This window comes from Pelophylax lessonae (genome assembly GCF_965119305.1).
Source record: "Pelophylax lessonae genome assembly, chromosome: 5".
NCBI lineage: Eukaryota > Metazoa > Chordata > Amphibia > Anura > Ranidae > Pelophylax > Pelophylax lessonae.
The window spans coordinates 80,474,340-80,494,572 of NC_138772.1; the positions used below are offsets into that span (position 1 = coordinate 80,474,340).

General features: G+C 43.6%; 1 protein-coding gene across 1 annotated transcript in view; it reads left to right on the forward strand.

Moving 5' to 3' along the window:
• Positions 1 to 1,941: 1,941 nt before the first annotated feature.
• Positions 1,942 to 20,233, forward strand: part of LOC309556433 (mycolipanoate synthase-like) — a gene marked incomplete at both ends in the record, with an annotated part of 51,892 nt that continues 33,600 nt past the window's right edge. The window contains 2 exons of the mRNA XM_082258896.1: positions 1,942 to 1,999; positions 16,457 to 16,610. Of these exons, the coding sequence (XP_082115022.1) occupies positions 1,942 to 1,999; positions 16,457 to 16,610 (212 nt within the window). The remainder of the gene's footprint in view (positions 2,000 to 16,456; positions 16,611 to 20,233) is intronic.

Here is a 20,233-nt window from a genome sequence, read left to right on the forward strand (position 1 = left end):
ACTGTGATTCATTCTGCAGTTAAATCAATAAAAACTTTTACTGTGTCATAAACTTACATGTTATAATGTAGCTATAAATCAATTGATGAATCATTGCAAGACGATTGGCTAAAATTTTCATACAGTTGTTTAGAATGAAATATTAGGGAATGGTTTCTCAGTTGTATTTTGTGTTTCTGTTTATGCTTCAAAGAAAATAGATCACAGGTTAAATGCATTTACATCATTGCACATTTTTAAGTTCAAACTGTTTTAATTCAGTGTATTTGCTAAAAGTACTGTATATATGAAAAACATAAATTTATATACAGTATATTAAAAAGTATATTCTTTACTGCTCCTGGCCCCTCACTCCTGTGGAGTGCCCCCCACCCCCCCGCCCCCCACCCCCCCCCCCCCCCCCACAGCAGGCAGCTTGTTATGGGGGCACCCGAACTGAGCTGAAGCTCTGTGTGTCCATTCAGACACAAAGCTGCCGTTCTTCCTTACTATTGTTAATAAATCAGTTAAATTTGGATCTGTCAAACAAATCCTTAAATAGTTTTTGTGCACTCTTGTAAGTGTGTAAGTGTGTCTTTGTTTCCAGCACATGGTGAAAAAAAGATGTTTGGGCTTATAACATTTTTTTGCTTACTGCACAAGCACTTGGACTTGTGCAGTTAGACTTTTTAAAGTGGGACTTATATAGGTTTTAATAGTTGAATTTATGCAATCTTTTTTTAAATAAATTCTAAGGATTTGTTTTTTCTGAGGATTGTGTGTGATATTCATGAGGTTATATAGTAGTACATGGTAAAAGGTAGTCCAACGTTTAGCACTGCACATTTTTTGTTTATTATTCCTACAGCCTTTTGATGAGCCTCCATGGCAGACTCCATAGTTTACACAGCAGATAGATTCAGTTTCACCTCCAAGATCATTGCACAGCACTCCTTCAATACGTTGGGCTAGGATTGCTGGGCCTTTACTGGTTGGGAGGTAGTCCAGGTCCTTTCTGGAAGTGCAAGATTTTTCTTAGATCCGAGTCTTTTGCCTAGAAATGGCAGACAGAAGCTCGTGATGAGTCCCACTCTGAGGGAGAAGTGGCACTTGTGATGGGTCAGTCAGCTATTATTCAGGAGGGAGAGTCTCGACCTGTAAGTCCATTGTCTCATCTTCATTGATGCATGAGGCAGCTGGGTGAGCTCAAAGGGGCCAAAGTTGTTGGATAACACTGGAGGCCTGAGGTTTTAGGCATACAGCCCAAGGCATGGTATTTCTTTCTTCTTGTCATTGGGTAAATGAGGCATACATTTGTCTTGACTGCCTTCCGTATGTCATTATTCAGCTGCAGCCCTGCACCATCCTCAGGCCACCCCCTCTCTCCTCAGTTTGTGAAATACATGCTCCTTATTTTCATTGGTCATGTGCATGCAGACCTAAAACAAGCTAGAACTAGACTTGAAGCAGGTCTAATACTCATGTAATCCTGAAGAAAACTGGAAGAAAAACAAATTCACAGAAATGGGCATTAGAGATTCAGTGAGGAGGGTTTAATGTTGTAAGGTGCTGTAATGTAAGTAAAAAACTACATGTTAAGGACGCTTAGGGAAGTTTTAGAATTTTTATTGTTCTCTGGGTCAAATTTCCCCTAAACACTACTTCAGTAAGCTCCTAGTGCCTCAAAGAACACATGTACTGGACACTGGGTATAGGAAACATTGGTGGACACTGAGGCAGCTAATGTGTGGGTTGTAGAAGAGCACAATGGAGGTCTCATTTGCTGACGCAATGGACATGCTTAGTGGATACTCTGTCAGGTATAGTGGAGCGATATCCCAATGTAGACTAACACATTCTTCTTTTCTTTCCCAGCATTAATTAGTTTGGAAAAAAACTTTCCTCGCCTTATGGTTTTCATACAGTTTAAGGTTCGCATTTACCTTTTAGAAATACTGGAAGATGGATTACCCAGAAGATGCAATAGCAATAGTTGGAATAGGATGCAATTTTCCTGGTGGTGAGTATTTCAAACCATGATACACATGATGGAAAAATAAACCATGATATATGCAGTGTTTAGTAAGCTGTATTATATGCATATGTGGGAAAAAAAAGCTGGTATCAATATAAGCACACATTTTACTATGCTCTCCTTTGTATTTTCAGTTCGAGACAATTATCACAAAGCAGGAAATAGGCAAAGTGTAAAATTAGAATATTTAAATAGCAAAATGAACACAAGCAGTACACGATTTATTGATTTTTAATCAGGAAAAGGTTTTATTGTGTCAAACATACAGAAAAAGTCACAAGGCATTGACATAAAGAAAAAAAAAAAAGATAAGTAAAGGGTGTACATTTCGATTAAAGGATTACGAGGTATGCAATATACATCCCTATATATAGCCTGTGGTGCAGACATTTCCAAATGTTACTACAAGCTAGTTGTTGACACAATCTAGGATCATAAAGTGGCACTGAAGTACCCAATAAGACTGTATGACACATATAAACCCGTAAGATAGTAGAAAGATATATAAAATTGTTTTAAAATCAGTGGCAGCTGGTGCTCAAAAATTTCGGGGGGGGGCGCAAACAAACCAATGATGAGGGTTATTATTATGGACACTGACACCAATGAGGGGGAGGGGGGGAGGGGGAGGCGGCACACAATCTAATGCAACACTCCCTAGAGATCAGTCCTAATAGCTTAATAACAGGTAGACTGCAGTTCCTAGACAGATAAGCCATCCTGTGCTGTCCTGGGATGTGGTGTGCATATGAATGCCTGCTGTCTCCATAGACGGTGTGCTGATCCATCAGCAGCATTAGTATTCCCATCCCTGGTTGTCACAGTGTTCTCAGCCCTGGCCATTACAGTGTTCCCATTCCTGGCCATCACAACAATTCCATCCCTGGCTGTCACAGCATTCCAGTTCCTGGTCCAAACAGCATTCCCATCCCTGACCGTAACAGTAACCTCATCCCCAGCCATCACAAAATCCCCATCCCTGGCCATCTAAGCACCTTCTATCCCTGGCCAACATTAGATCTTCATCTGTGGTCATCAAAGCATATCCCATCCATCATAATGTCCCCATATCCCTGACCATGTATGGTACCGCTTGTCTTCTCCCAGCCTGCCATTGCTGGCAATGTAGGAGGGAGCAGGCTGAACCAGATGGTCTATAGTTGTATAACAGAATTAACTGGATTTTTTTATGAAGAAAAGTTTTGAATGTAAAGCATAGATATAACCAAGTATCTGGAGTTGCCTGAACTTAATGCCACAGTAGAAGGCAAGGGGAGCCAGGAAGTCAATTTTAAAGTGACCCTAGAACATGCATTAATGTGCCTGCAACATTATATAAAAAGAACAGAGGATATGGAAAGTGGTATCAACATTTAAATAGTTTAAAAACTATATAATGTGTTCAATATTTGCATAACAGAGAGTCTAGGATTTGGTTACACCTTAGAGATTTGATAAATAACCAAGGTTGTCAGCAGGTACTTCGATTTGCCTACTTTATGGAGCCACCACAGAAGGTAAGGTAAGCCCACATCAATAAAGAAGATGCAATACTGTGCTTGGAACAATGGATACAATCTCCTCTGGTATAGGAAATTATATGAAAGGTACACCACTGTGTAATGTGGTTTATATTGGCATAACAGATTGCCTGGGACTGGTACCAGAAGAATAATCAGCAATCTCAAATGGTAGTTAGAGGTGCTTACTCTATAGACCTGTAGAGCTGTAGAAAGTAATGGTAGTGCACAGGTCTAAGATTAACTCCAGGATTTCAGCCACTTTGGGCTGACATACCATGAGCAACTTCAGAATAGGTAAATATAGGCATCTTTCTTTTTACAGGGTAGATAGAATAGGCTTAGGATGGGGGTGGGAGTAGGTTTACCCTTAGTTAGGACTGAACTTCCACAAGTTCCAAAACCAACAAGATGCACGCTACATCTGGCAATTTACAGCTATCACTATACTCCTGTGGCTCTGACATAATACAAAGTGCCCTGTGATTAGGAAGTAGGAGGGAAGGGGTGGGAAAAGCATCTGAATGTTGCAGAAACTTAAACCAGAAGGTCCCCAGCATTGGAACACCGAAATAATAGCCATAGATTATCTCTTTAATTTACAATTAACATTTTTACAGAGCTCAGGGAGCATAGCTAGGTGACCTCCATCCAGTACAACTTTCCCTCGGTATTCCTCCGTTCAGACAGGGAACCCCCCCATGGCACATCCAGCCATAGAGGAGACAGCAGCATCGGGATGTTCTACATGACATGACAGGGGATGCCCTCCACTTACTCTCCCAGCTCGGACTCCAACTCGTAGTAATGAGCCATCAATCCAGTAGTCGGGGGCAGCGCTGGCCGACCTGGAAGAAGTGGAGGAGTTGGAGGTTCCAGAAGGCAGTGGAAGAGGAGGAAGATGACGAGGATCAGCAGAGTGACTTTCAGCATCTCGGGAAGATCCAGGAGGGGGACCGACACAGGCCAGCGGTGGCTCGTGGCTTCTCTGGTGTGGCGGCGAGTCCTCTGTTCTCCTGGCTCCCACCTCCTCCCCAGCCAATGGCATGGGGTTTGCCTTTCGGCCAATCAAAGGCGCGTATCGGACGCGCTTCCTGATTGGCCAGGAGGAGGACCCGTGTGACAATAGGGAATTTTCATTCGCTATTGTCACACAATGGGTGGGCTCGGGACGCACTGCTCTGCGCCCCGGGTCCACCCTTTTTTTTTTAGCCTGTGAGAGCCTCTGGCTCTAATCACATGGCTAAAAAAAAAAAAATCCCATTGTACTCCATGTGTCCGGCGCCCCGCATGTAGATTAGGGGGCCAGACGCATGGATAGGGGGGCTGCACCCCTGCGCCCCCAACACACTGGCCGCCACTGTTTAAAATGCATGTACAGCATACCCAAAATGTTTTTTTAGTTCTGAATATGGATTATAGAAGAATAAAAATCTCAGAAAATTAAGAGGAAATTTGTCTTAGACTGTTGTTGCTGAATATTTGTCCCAAATGAATGATTTACCTTGATTTCTTGCTGTGATGACAACTCAAAACATTGAATTGCCATAATTTTGGTCACCAGCACAAATAGGCAGCGTGAATATCAGTATAAACGTGACAGAGGGTCAAACTTTCTCCAATACATCCAAAACTAGAAAAATAGATTTTGCCTTTTCATATACTTTAAGAATTACTGAACAGAAAATGTATATGCATAAAACAAAAAATGAAGTGAGAAGTGTAGTTGGGTCACAGTAAGGCCTTGTTCTCAAGGGGCATATGCATCTTTGTCCTGTATGATGGCCGGGATGCACAGATGTTCCATGCATTTCTAAGTTTGCAATCCCATTGCCGTCAACTGGGACACAGCAGCTACACGGACACACCTGATGCTTCCAATATGACAACTGTATGGGTGCATGGCTCCAAACGTACCCAGGGTGCTTGCATCCGTACCTGCGCAGATGTCACATTGGGTATGTACAAAAATGCCAGAAGCCTGGTTAATATGAAGGAAGAACTAGAACTTCTGATATTTGGGGGGGACATTGTGGAAATATTAGATACTGGGTTGATAGCTCACATAAATGTGCATTACTCAAAAGTGAAATTTCACACTCTACTGGAAAGCCTTAAATTCACCACAAGAGATGGACCTCTGTCAGATAACAAAAGGTCAAAAGCGCATTATGGATCAGAAGCTAGTTGACGTGTGGCAAGCGGTGGTAGATAACTGGTCACTTATTAGAGGGTCATGTTCGTCAGAGGGCATAAAAATGCAGTCCATCTGCGATCAAACTTGGCAAGATTGGGAGAGTTGGTAGTTTTAATTTCTAGGGCTTCCCTTGCATATAGTTGTTGCAGGCCCATTTGGCTAGAATAATTGTCCTGGCTATCATGTAGCAGGTTAGTAGCCAAGATTTATGGGACTGGATGAGGAGGCATTGACTCTTAGGTAGCTTGTTGAGAATCATATCCAGGTTTCCAAATAGGAGTGGGTAAGGATCACCAAGGGGTGCTAGGCCAGTGACTGCCTTGACATAGGATTAAACTGAAGACCAGAAGGCGGAGAGATGGGGGCATGACCAAAGTCTGTGGGCAAGAGTAGGTTTGGTAAGCGAGCATAGCGGGCAGCAGTTCGAGTGGAGGTGTGGGTTATTCCGTGAGTAGGGTACATAGCTACGGGGGAGAGGTATGTGAAGAGTGATGTGATTGTGAATATGAGGAAAAACATTGCCAATGGGACTAGTGAAGAGGTGGAGACATGGCAGCTGGGGCTTTAAAGGGACAAAGCAAATGTTAAATTAATGGTGGGTGTATGCTATAGTCTCCTTAACCTTAAAAAGGAGGAGGAGACCCCACTTCTTTTACAGCTAGAAATGGATAGAAGGCAGGGTGAAGTTATCAAATACTTATGTAGGACTTCAACTATTCTGATATTGATTGGGCAGATGGAACTGAACACTCGACTAAGGGTCATCATTTCCTAAATGTAATGCAGGACAATTTCCTGTGTCAAACGGTGGAAGCCCCAACTAGAGATAATGCTCTGCTGGACTTGCTAATTAAAACAATGCACAGCTGATTGCAGATGTGGAAGGGATTATTTAGACAATAGTGATCAAAGAGTAATTATGTTTCCTGTAAATTATAGGAAAAGGAGACACAGAGAAGGATAAGTACACTTAATTTCAAAATAGCCAACTTAATTAAGCTGAGCTCCATGTTATATGATACTAATTGGCATCAAATTCTTGCAGCTAAGAACACAACAAGAATAATGGAAGTTGTTTTAAAGACGTGTTAAATAATGACATTTGTCAGTGCATTTTACAGGGTAGCAAATATTAAAAAAAAAAAACAACAGTTAAACCTTGGTGGCTAAAAAAAAAAAGGTAAAAGGCATATTAGTGAAAAACAAATGTTCTTTGAAAAATATAAAGCTGAAGGGTACCAGCATTCTAAAACTACAAGGAATGCAATAAAAAAACATCAGGGCGGCTAAATAAGATTATGACGGACACAGCCGTCTGAGGAAAGTAAAGAAAAAAAACCCAATTTTTTTCAAATGTATTATATATTAAGAAGGCTAGGTCAGAACATATTAGCCCCATAAAAGATGATTGGGGGGAAGTTGGTCACAAGTGACAGTGAGAAGGCAACTGTATTACATAGTTACCTAATTAGTTAGGTTGAATAAAAGGCACTAGTCTATCTAGTTAAACCAATAAAAAAAAAAAAAAAAACCCACACACAAATAGAAAACCTCCATATACACAATCCTATACCCACAGTTGTTCCAAAGGAAGGCAAAATAACATAATAAAGTATGATCCAAGTTGCTCCAGTGGGGGAAAAAAATCCTTCCTGATCCCCCGTGAGGCAAATGGCTGCTCCCTGGATCAACTACCCCTGTCGTTATTACTCTAAATAGTAATATCCAGTAATATTTTGAACATTTAGGAATGCATCCAGCCCTTTATTAAGCATCCACTGAGCTGGCCAGAACCAGTTCTTGAGGGAGTCTATTCTACATTTTTACAACTCTTACTTTGAAGAAGCCTTTCCATATGTGAAGGTTAAATCTAGTTTCCTCCAGATGTAAAGAGTGCCCCCTTGTCATCTGTAATGAGCTGAAAGTGAATAACTCAACACTAGAGTTGAGCGGACACCTGGATGTCCGTGTTCGGCGGGTTCGGCCGAACTTGAAAAAAAGTTCGGGTCCGTGTCCCGGACTTTTTCCGAACTTTACCCGGACACCGAACCCCATTGAAGTCAATGGGGACCCGAACTTTCAGGCACTAAAATGGCTCTAAAACACCAATGGGAAGGGCTAGAGTGCTGCAAATGGCAGCAAAACGTAGTTAAGAGCATGACAAGTGCTCTGCAAACAAATGTGGATAGGGAAATACCTTAAAACAACAAAAAAAAACTGAAAAATAAAACAATTTTCTTCATCTGTGAAGGACGAGGCCCATATGGAGTAGGAGGGAGGTTGAGGTGGCGGTGGATGTGGCGGTGTAGGTGGAAGCGGCGGTGGAGGAGGACGAGGTAGCCAACACTGCTTTTTTTCAGTCATTTTAAATGAGGGTACACCCCAAAAGAGTGAGAAAGATCAAAAATAGAACAATGGCTGGGTAAGGTCGATATCCATCTCTATTCTGCACAAGGTATGGAAAAGTCCTGTGGGATCCATGCCTGGTTCATTTTAATGAACGTGAGCTTGTCCACATTGTCTCTGGACAGGCGGCTGCGCTTGTCTGTCATAACGCCCCCAGCCGTGCTAAATACACGTTCAGATAATACACTGGCTGCAGGGCACGCCAGCACCTCCAAGGCGTAAAGGGCAAGCTAAGGCCATGTGCCCAATTTGGAGACCCAGAAGTTGAAGGGGGTAGACCCGTCATTCACTACATGTAGGCATGTGCACACATACTGCTCCACCATGTTGGTGAAATGCTGCCTCTTGCTAAGACGTTCCATATGAGCTGCTGCCCCTTGTAACAGGGATCCAGCAGCGTGGCCACCCAGTAATCAGCACAAGTTAGAATGTGGGCAACTCGGCGGTCGTTGTGGAGACACTGCAGCATGTAATCGCTCATGTGTGCCAGGCTGCCCAGAGGCAACGAAAGGCTGTCCTCTGTGGGAGGTGTATCGTCTGTGTCCTCTGTATCCCCCCAGCCACGCACCAGTGATGGCCATGAGCTGGCCTGGGTGCCACCCTGCTGTGAACATGGTTCCATCTCCTCCTCCATCTCCTCCTCCTCCTCATCCTCCTCATCCTCCAGAACTGTGCCCCTGCTGGACAATTGTGTCCCTGGCGTTTGTGGGTGCAGGAACCCACCCTCGGAGCCACTTGCGAATGACTACCCTGAAAGCCTTGGAAATGTTACCTCTTCATCCTCCTCCTCCTCCTCATCCTGTGCCACATCCTCTTCCATCATCGCCCAAATCGTTTTTTGAAGGAGGCATAGAAGTGGGATAGTTAAGCTGACAACGGCGTCATCGGCACTGGCCATGTTGGTGGAGTACTCAAAACAGCGCAACAAGGCACACAGGTCTCGCATGGAGGCCCAGTTATTGGTGGTGAAGTGGTGCTGTTCTGCAGAGCGACTCACGCGTGCGTGCTGCAGCTGAAACTCCACTATGGCCTGCTGCTGCTCGCACAGTCTTTCCAGCATATGCAAGGTGGAGTTCCACCTTGTGGGCACGTCAAATATGAGGCGGTGAGCGGGAAGGCCGAAGTTACGCTGCAGCGCTGACAGGCGAGCAGCAGCAGGGTGAGAACGCCGAAAGTGCGCACAGACGGCCCGCACTTTCTGCAGCAGCTCTGACATATCGGGGTAATTTTTAAGGAACCTCTGCACCACCAAATTCAGCACATGCGCCAGGCAAGGGATGTGTGTCAAACCGGCTAGGCCCAGAGCTGCTATGAGATTTCGCCCATTATCGCACACCACCAGGCCGGGCTTGAGGCTCGCTGGCAGCAACCACTCATTTGTCTGCTGTTCCATGCTCCTCCACAACTCCTGCGCGGTGTGTGGTTTTTCTCCCAAACAGGCAAGTTTTAAAACTGGCTGTGCTGAAGTTGGTGGTGAAGGTGTTACGCTGACCGGATGAGGAGGCGGTAGAGGATGAGGAAGCGGAGTAGGAGGAGTTAGGAACAGGAGGCAAACTGAAGCGCCCTGCAATCCTCAGTGGTGAAGGACATGCGCCAAATTGCTATCCGCCTCAGGCCCATCCGCCACTGCATTTACACAGTGTGCCGTTAGGGAGATATAACACCCCTGACCGTGCTTACTGGTCCACGTATCGGTAGTTAGGTGGACCTTGCCACAGATGGCGTTGCGCAGTGCACACCTGATTTTTTCCCCCACTTGGTTGTGCAGGGAAGGGATGGCTTGCCTGGAAAAGTAGTGGCGGCTGGGCACGACGTACTGTGGGACAGCCACCGACGTAAGGCTTTTAAAACTGTGTGTCTCCACCAGACGGAATGACAGCATTTCAAAGGCCAAGAACTTTGAAATGCTGGCATTCAGGGCCAGGGATCGCGGGTGGGTAGGAGGGTACTTCCTCTTCCTCTGAAGTGTTTGGGAGATGGAAAGCTGAACGCTTCCACGGGGGACATTGTGGAGATGGTTGGTGACCCAGGTGGTGGTGTTGCTGACAGATCGTCTGTCTGCGGGGTGGCAGGTGCCGGTATCACTACAGAGGTGGATGAAGAGGCCGAGACTACAGCAGAAGAGGAAGCAGGAGAGACCTTTCTTGGTTTTGAAGGTGTCTAGATGCCTGAACATGCAGGTTGTGCTCAGGTTGAGAAGGTTTATGCCTCGCTTCAGGCTCTGATTGCACAGGGTGCAAACCACTCGTGTCCTGTCATCAGCACATTTTCTGAAGAACTTTCACGCTAGAGAACTCCTTTGAGCTGGCTTTGGTGCGCTCGGTCCCTTGCTGCATTGGGCAGTAGCAGGCGTAGTGTCTAGGGCACGGCCGCTCCGCTTCTGCACCCTGCTCCCTCTTCCGCTGTGCTGGTGGCTCTGTGCGACCACCACCTCTTCCTCCAAACTACTCAGGTCACCTGCATGACCTTCATTCCATGTGGGGTCGAGGACCTTATCGTCCTCCACATCATCTTCCACCCAGTCTTCACCCCTGCCCTCCTTGTCGGTCTCCACAATTCTGAGTGCCGCAGCAGTTGGCACCTGCGTTTTGTCATCATCGGAGACGTGCTGCGATGGTCCTTCCATGTACTCATCTTGAGAAATAAATGGTTGGGCATCGCTGCACTCAATCTTTTCCACTTCTGGGGCAGGGCTAGATGGATGGCCCTGGGAAACCCTTCTGACAGAGTCATCAAAAAGAAGAAGAGACTGCTGCATGACTTGGGGCTCAGACTGCTTGCCTGATTTGCAAGGGGGTGAGGTGAAAGACGGTTGGACATCGGCTGCAGGTGCCAACTCTGACCTTTCTGCAGTAGACTGGGTGGGAGACAATGTGAAGGAACTGGTGGCACTGTCAGCAACCCAATCTACTATCGCCTGTACTTCTTCTGGCCTCATGACTTCTAGAGGCGCATGATGCCCTTCCAAATACTGCTGCAGGTTCTGTCGCCTACTCACACTTGAGGAAGGTGTTTCACTTGTGGGTGTAGCTGGCACAGATCGACCACGTCCTCTCCTTGCAACAGGAGCTCTACCAGCAGCACCACGACCCAGGCCACGGCCCCTATTTGACGGTCTCCTCATATTTCTGTAATTTATGATCTTGCCCTAGAAAGGTGTTTATTGAATAGCGGAACAAAACAACAACAGTATTGCACGGGTGTATCTCACAGTCAAATATGCAAACTATGCCGCAATTCAATTTTTTTTACCCCAAAAGGGTGTTTATTAAATAGCGGAATAGAAAAACAGTATACAAATACAACGGGTGTATCTCACAGTCAAATATGCAAAGTATGCCGCAATTCAATTTTTTTTACCCCAAAAGGGTGTTTATTAAATAGCGGAATAGAAAAACAGTATACAAATACAACGGGTGTATCTCACAGTCAAATATGCAAAGTATGCCGCAAATTTAATTTTTTTTCACCCCAAAAGGGTGTATATTGAATAGCGGAATAGAAAAAAGGATATAAAACGGTGTATCTCACACGTACAAACACAGACTAGGCCCCAATTACAATTTTTTGTACCCTAAAGGGAGGATGAGGAAGAGGAGTAGGAGGAGTTCAGAACAGGAGGCAAAATGAAGCGCCCTGCAATCCTTGGCGGTGGAAGGAGATGCGCCAAACAAATTTAAAAGGTGTATCTCACATGTACCGGTACAGACTATGCCGTAATTAAATCTTTTACACTCAAAAAGGGTGTATATTGAGTAGCGGAATAGAACAATTTTTATAAAACGGCGTATCTCACACGTACAAACATAGACTAGGCCCCGATTACAATTTTTTGTATCCTAAAGGCAGGATGAGGATGAGGAGTAGGAGGAGTTCGGAACAGGCAGGAGGCAAACTGAAACACCCTGCAATCCTCGGCGGTGTAAGATGCGCCCCAAAAATTGGAAAGGTGTATCTCACACGTACCGATATAGACTATGCCGCAATTTAATTCTTTTTACCCCAAGGGTGTAGATTGAATAGCGGAATAGAAAATATGATATCAAAAGGTGTATCTATCTCACACTTACAGACCCAGACTAGGCCCCCGATTACTATTTTTTGTACCCTAATGGCAGGATGAGGAGTAGGAGGAGTTCGGAACAGGCAGGAGGCAAACTGAAACACCCTGCAATCCTCGGCGGTGTAAGATGCGCCCCAAAAATTGGAAAGGTGTATCTCACATGTACCGATACAGACTATGCCGCAATTTAATTCTTTTTACCCCAAGGGTGTAGATTGAATAGCGGAATAGAAAATATGATATCAAAAGGTGTATCTATCTCACACGTACAGACCCAGACTAGGCCCCGATTACTATTTTTTGTACCCCAAAGGCAGGATGAGGAGTAGGAGGAGTTTGGAACAGGCAGGAGGCAAACTGAAACACCCTGCAATCCTCGGCGGTGTAAAATGCGCCCCAAAAATTGGAAAGGTGTATCTCACACGTACCGATACAGCCTATGCCGCAATTTAATTCTTTTTACCCCAAGGGTGTAGATTGAATTGCGGAATAGAAAATATGATATCAAAAGGTGTATCTATCTCACACGTACAGACCCAGACTAGGCCCCGATTACTATTTTTTGTACCCCAAAGGCAGGATGAGGAGTAGGAGGAGTTCGGAACAGGCAGGAGGCAAACTGAAACACCCTGCAATCCTCGGCGGTGTAAGATGCGCCCCAAAAATTGGAAAGGTGTATCTCACACGTACCGATACAGACTATGCCGCAATTTAATTCTTTTTACCCCAAGGGTGTAGATTGAATAGCGGAATAGAAAATATGATATCAAAAGGTGTATCTATCTCACACGTACAGACCCAGACTAAGTCCAGAGTACTATTTTTTGTACCCCAAAGGCAGGATGAGGAGTAGGAGGAGTTTGGAACAGGCAGGAGGCAAACTGAAACACCCTGCAATCCTCGGCGGTGTAAGATGAGCCCCAAAAATTGGAAAGGTGTATCTCACACGTACCGATACAGACTATGCCGCAATTTAATTCTTTTTACCCTAAAGGGTGTAGATTGAATAGCGGAATAGAAAATATGATATCAAAAGGTGTATCTATCTCACACGTACAGACCCAGACTAGGCCCCGATTACTATTTTTTGTACCCCAAAGGCAGGATGAGGAGTAGGAGGAGTTTGGAACAGGCAGGAGGCAAACTGAAACACCCTGCAATCCTCGGCAGTGTAAGATGCGCCCCAAAAATATGATATAAAATTGGTGATTTTTCAATAGCACATGTGAACACAGCAGTGTCTTATGTCAGTCAACTCTGCAGCAGGCTATGAAGGGAAAAAAAAAGAAAATTCCCCTTTAAGTTTGTAATTTTTAAATAGATTAGTACAGACCATGCCACAATTTTATTTTTTTTAACCCAAAAGGGTGTATATTGAATAGTGGAATAGAAAAAAGTGTATAAAATTGAAAATCACTCAATAGCACATGTGAACACAGCAGTGTCTTATCACAGTCAGCACTGGAGCAAAAAGGCTATGAAGGGGGAAAAAAAAAACCCTTTTAACTTGTAGTAAAATAGATCTAAGGTGAACGCTGCACACAACTGACTGATAAAAATAGATTTTTTTCTCCCTCCTCCTCCTCAGTGGGCTCAAGTGAGGGCAAAAAGATTGTTCACTGCACCACCCCCCACACAGCAAAATTGATGTAGAAGACTGACCCTGCCGAATCTCCAGCCTGTCCCTAATATGCTCAATAAGATCGTTCACCGCACCACCCCCCACACAGCAAAATCGATGTAGAAGACTGACCCTGCCTAATCTCCAGTCTCGCCCTAAAATGCTCTAATAACTCTCCCTGCCTGCACTCCGACCTGTCCCTGCATTCTTTTCGGACACAATTTTTCACAGAATCACTGTCTGTCCCTAATCATCAGCCAGCACGCATGATGTCTGCTCTCTCCCTAATCTACAGCAGAATGACGCAGCGCTCTGGGGCTCTCGAACTTATAAAGACATGGTCACATGCTTCAGATGGCCAATCACAGCTACTAATACATTAGTAGGCACGGCTGGGATGGCTTAAGGCACACCAGTTAAACACTTGTTGATTGGCTGTTGAAAGCCCGCCATTAAAAGCGCGCTATTACATACAAAACAGGAAATAAAATGACCGAACACAGATTTTAAACCCGAACATACAGTAAAGTTTTCGGGTCCGTGTTCGGGTAACAAAAATCCAATTATTCGGTACGAACATGAATAATACAGTCCGTGTTTGCTCAACACTACTCAACACCAAGTTCACTATATGGACCACCTATATATTTAAACATGCTAATCATATCCCTCCTTAAACTGTTACTAAACCCAGAATCTGCATTCACTATATCTGGTCTCCCACAGTACACAGAACATGGAAATGCTATTATTTTAGTAAATACTGTATAAATGGATAAATACCTTTTCCTAATCAGCAGTATATAGCAGTCTTGTGACTTGTATTAGTTCCTAGTAAGGCTTGTAGGTGGATTTTTCATTCTCCCCTGATCCTCTGTCTGGACAGTGCTCATTGGCCCTGTGCTAATCACATGTACCCTCCCAAGAAAAAAAAAAAAAACTCTCTAGCAATACATGCCTAACTGAGCATATACAGCCCGTTCCCTGGCGTCGTAAATATCCAGTTATTTTTTGGAGACAGTGAAAGAAGAGGAGGTTCAGGGGATACAGGATCAAACAGCCCTTATACACAATAAAAAGGATTAACCTCTTACGTTCCACAGTGATTATAACAAGCATGCTTTACTACATGTACAGACTGATTTTACTGTTGTGGGTTTAGTAATACTTTATCTCCTCTTCTCAAGTGAATACATTCTAATCTTTCCTTATATCTGAATTCCTCCATGCCTCTTATCAGTTAGGTTGCCCCTCTCTGCACTCTTACCAGTTCATTGATATCCGTTTTGTGAACTGGTGCCCAAAACTGAGCTGTGTTACAACTTTTTTGTACAGGGGCAAAAATAGGTCTCTTTCTGGAGTCTATGCCTCTTTTAATACAAGAACCTATTTTCCTAGCTGTAAAAACTGCAGCATGGCATTGCATGCTATTATTAAAGGGTAACTCCACTTTTTGTGGGGAATAAAAATAGTAATTATATAGCGTATACAATTACGAAACACGTCATATTGTAATTGAACATTATTAAAAATAGCCTTTCCTTTTCAATCTACAGAAGCTGTAATTTTCAGTAAATGCAATGCAATATGACTACATGGAGGTGTTCCGTAAACAGAATGTGTACTAAACACCCCAGAAACATAATTTCCTGCTTGTGTGATCGGCTCACTGATTTTCCCAGAAGTCTGCACTAAGATACAAGTCAGATTTCCAGCATCTCCTCCAACAAAAATTAAATTTTTTGTTAGATACCCCCAATAGGAAATTAGGTCTAAAGGGATGCAGACCCTGCCACTTTCCTCATTAGAGCCCTGCAGGTGCAGCAGCTGATTTATCATTAGATTTGATTTCCCACATAGACACAAACACACAGGGATTTCTTCTGAATAACAATAGGTAGGAACCTACAACAAAGTTTGATAAAATACAAGAATACCCAGATCCTTTTCCACCATTGACTCCCCCAGCTGTTCTCCTGTTAGCGTGCATGATGCATGCATGTTTTTGGCGCCCAAAATGCATATCTTTTTTTTCTTGTTACATATTTTGCTATATTCTTTGTAACTTTCAAATGATGATAGTCAAACATTCTCACATCACAGCCAACAGCACGAACACATTCAATTCAGTTAAAACTTTTCTTTAATTCAGCTAATTTAAAAATACTTTATAAGTTATTTTGGTAAAAAAATGCAGCTGTTTTATACCACAACTGGTTTGATACTGCAAAATTGAAAAGAGGCTATTGTTTTGACAGCTACATAGGAAAAAGACACACTTTTCTCTTGTGCATTAACATCTTGTTCTGAAATCTATTTACCGTATATATAAATGTACAGTTCAGTAATGGTGCTCGGCCATTTGATGCATGACTGTGGGGAAAACTTCTTGTTGAGCTTCTGCCTACACTGTTTCTCAAATTCTGCCTTCCTTAGTTTATTCCTACTGAGACAGATGTGTTATGTCGGCAATTTATTCTTCTGAAATCCATCCTCTTCAGCAGAAATGGGTGTATTTATAAGGGTATATGGGTCACAGCCCATGTAGAGTTTATAATAAAATGGTCAAAGAATAAATTGTATATTTGATTTCCAATGCTGTTTATTCTGTTGTGTTGATTTTTCTATGTACCAGGGGAAGGAATTGATAACTTTTGGAAAGTTATTGCTGAAGGAAGGAACTGCACAGTTGAGATACCTGATGAAAGATTCAACATCAAACACTGGTATGACTCCGATTATAGCAAGCCGGGTAAAATATGCACCAGTCGTGCAGCTATTGTAAAGGGGTAAGTGCATTCTGTAAATATAATGAACTCAGCCTTAAAATGGCTGTGTCAGATAGATATTGTGATACAATCTAGCAAAGTTTCAGTGTGGAGTTGGGTCCTTTCACACGGGCGATCCAATCGGATCTGCATGTCAGTTTTTCAAGCGGACCTGATCGGATGCTCCATGCATCCCTATGGGGCAGCGGATGTCAGCAGAGACATGTCCACTGACACCCGCTGCTCTCCGATCTGATCCTGTCTGTGAAATCCGGATGGATGGAAACCCTATTTTCCATCCGTCTGGTGGATCGGATGGGATCGGATGAGAATGGACAGGCGGCCCATTCTCATCCGATCTCCCCATAGAGATCAGAGGGGATCTGACAGCTCCGTCTGCGCACACAGAGCGGAGACGGAGCTGTCATCCACCTGCTCAGCGGGGATCGGCGCATCAATCCCCCGGGAGAATGGACGTTGTCGGACGGCACACCGTGTGAAAGGACCCTTAGGCCTTTCTTACCTCCTGGCTGAAGTTTCCTGTCTGAGGATGCTCGGGGTAAAATTGATTAGCTGGGATTCATTTTTTTGGCTGAACAATATTGTTTCTACTGAACAGGCTGGTGTGCCCAGTGACCTCCTTTCTTCCTGTATAGACCTCAGAACTTATGTGTAAAAAATCTGTCCCTGACCCCCCAATGAAAGGGGCATGTCTATCCTGAATACCTATGTAACAGAGGCACTTCTCCAATGACCAGCAATGTAATGGGTGCACTGATCCACTTACCACTAATATAAGGGGCCACTATAGCGACCACCAATGTAACAGCAGAATTTCCTCACTAACCACCAATCTACAGAGGGACTTCAATCGATCAATGTAAGAACAAACATATTTTTCTTTGGAGCCGAAACAGGTAAGAATTTGCAACAAAGTTTGTTAAAATCCTTGCAATAAACAAAGAAAATAATGCAGTGCCTCCAAATATAGAATAATAAAAGCTAAAGCAACCGCTATCAACACAGCATTCATAATATGCAGAAAGCATCTACAATATTCAAATATTAAAAAATAAATGTAAAATGTCCAATGCAAAAGAGTTCAAATAATGTGATAAATAAAGAAAGAGTCTTCCACCAGCTAATGAAAATCCTCTCCACCACATGTGAGCAACAGAGCTAAAATGTGCTCACATTAGAGCTGCCAGAGGAAAGCAGCAACATGCGCATTTGTGCCAACAGGATCCTTCACACGTGGTCAACCAGCTCTATTCTCACAATGGGGACACCCACAAGTGCTGCTTCTCAGCACTGGGGACAGTCAGATGATTTGCTTAATACTGTCTGGGGAATAAAAGTGCTCACTACCCCACAGCTACAGGCAGGGGACCACATATAGTGTAGTATATTTATTAAAAAGTATAGATTTTACAAAAAAAAGTAAGAAACTTCATCCAAATAAAATGCTATTACTACTACTATTCCCCTGAAAACATGCATATGCATGAAACGTGCTGGGGCAGAAACTACACGCTGACATTTCACCGCCACGTCTATGCTTGGAACTGGTGGTTCTCTTTGTAAGTGCACTGTTTTATTTGTTGTGACAATCATCTTACTGCCATTTGGATAAGATCTTTCTTTTGAAGACTTTCAGTTTGATTTTAGAACACAGGAGAGAGAGAAAGAGAGAGAGAGAGGAGCACTGGGAGATTTGTTTGACTGCTATTGACTGGCACAACCCTGAAGGGGGGTATCCCATTTCCAATGAACATAAGGGAGAAGCGTGAGATTGCTCAGCATGGGGTGCGGATGACACATTGACCATCTAATATACGTACAAGCCCATCTTACCACTTATTAATTTGGGGGTCCACAACTTCTGGTAAGGGTTTATCCACGTGAAGCACGATGGTGGATTTCGTTTTTATCCTGGGAAGCGGGATCTTTCCTTTGTCTCCATACCTTCGCCTGTGTGATCTATCTCACTAAGGGACTCATGTTATGTCTGCTTATGGTTTCTCTGATCGTGGATGGATCGTCTAATCTCTCTCGCTCTTAAGGACTTCTAGCAGTTTATAACTTATTTGTCTGATTCATTTGCTATGATTTGTAATCCTTAGGGGTATGAGGAATTGTCTATTTATGCCTAGTTTGGCGCTGCACCTTTACCCACAGCCCTCATATATGTCCACAAGGGGACATCTGCCCAGGGGTCCCTCTGACCCTAGTATGTGGGCCGTGATGCCTGTAATAGTCTGTGTGGATAGGTGCCCTTAAACAGAAATTTTGTTAAGGGGTATGTGGAGAGAATTTGCATTAACTGGTTGAAGACACTTTCTTTATTTGTTGGACTCTTTTGCAATGGACTTTATCTACACTGATTTATTTTCTATTATCATTTTTGAATATTGTGGATGCCTTTTTCACATTATGAATGCTGTGTTGATAGCACATGGTAATTTGAGAAAAAAAAAAGTGGGTTTGGCGCTGCTATTTACGTGCCTAAATAGTGTTAAATAATTTAAAAAAAAAAAGCCAAAAATTCATAAATCGCAGTGTACGAAAAAGCATATACAGTGCCTTATAAAAAAAATAATGTGTGCTAGTGCCAAGTTAAAGTGACCAGTGCTATAATAGAAACTATGTATTCCAAATGATCATGTAAAGTGACCAGTGCTACAGAGCAGAAAGCCTTATGTGATTAAAAAACAACAATAAATCAATATTGCCAGAATTCATATAAAGTGACCAGTGCTCCGAATAATAAATCCTTATGTGATACAGAAGTGGCAATATTGCGTAATTAATCCAGTGTTCCAAATATCATGTATCCACCCTAAGAGTCCTTATAGTGGTGCTGCTATTAAAGCATTTATTGGTCGTGACGCAACAGAAGAGATATCCACAGAATCATACGGTGTGCCCGGTGTCTCCACACGTGCCCCCCCCCCCCCCCCCGTTGCTTCACTCACCAGAAATGTCTCCCCTCAAGGGAGTAACCAGCATTCACAGCTCCATCTGGCTGTATGTGGATATCCAGGACCGGCCCTAGGGCATCTTTCCTTATCCTTGCTTCCACTGCCACAGCAGTCTCAAACCTGGCAAGACCTACATGCAATAGATGGAGTATGGAAAAAAAAAAAGCTTTCCCTTTCGTATGTAATGAGTCATACTTTCCTGTACCGTGCTCCCAGCCAGGATCCTCTACACTGTCACACCGGAGGGTACTGGACACACAACATGAGCTCCAACCCCACCATGACCATTCAAGGCTCTTTCCACTGTTAGCACACTCACCATTTGGCACGGTGCACTGTATTACTAAAATTATATATTTTTTTAAAGTTACTTGTGTAGGTGGCTGGAGCTTGGCATGGCTCTTCCTTGTTGTAGGCTAACAGGGGGCCCCACTCAGATCATGCACATAGGCCAACTGATTTCAGTAAACACCCTTGTCCTGTCAGATTTTTCTCTGCTATCTGTTTCCCATTAGAGATATTTTAACTCACTTTCTGTCCTTTAGACCAAACAGGAAGTGATATTGGTGGTCAGGACAATAAAAGAGAGTAGATCTCCCTAATGGGGACACAGACAGCAATCAAAACCCAACAGTAGTTCTAGCCTCTCACCACTCTATCCAA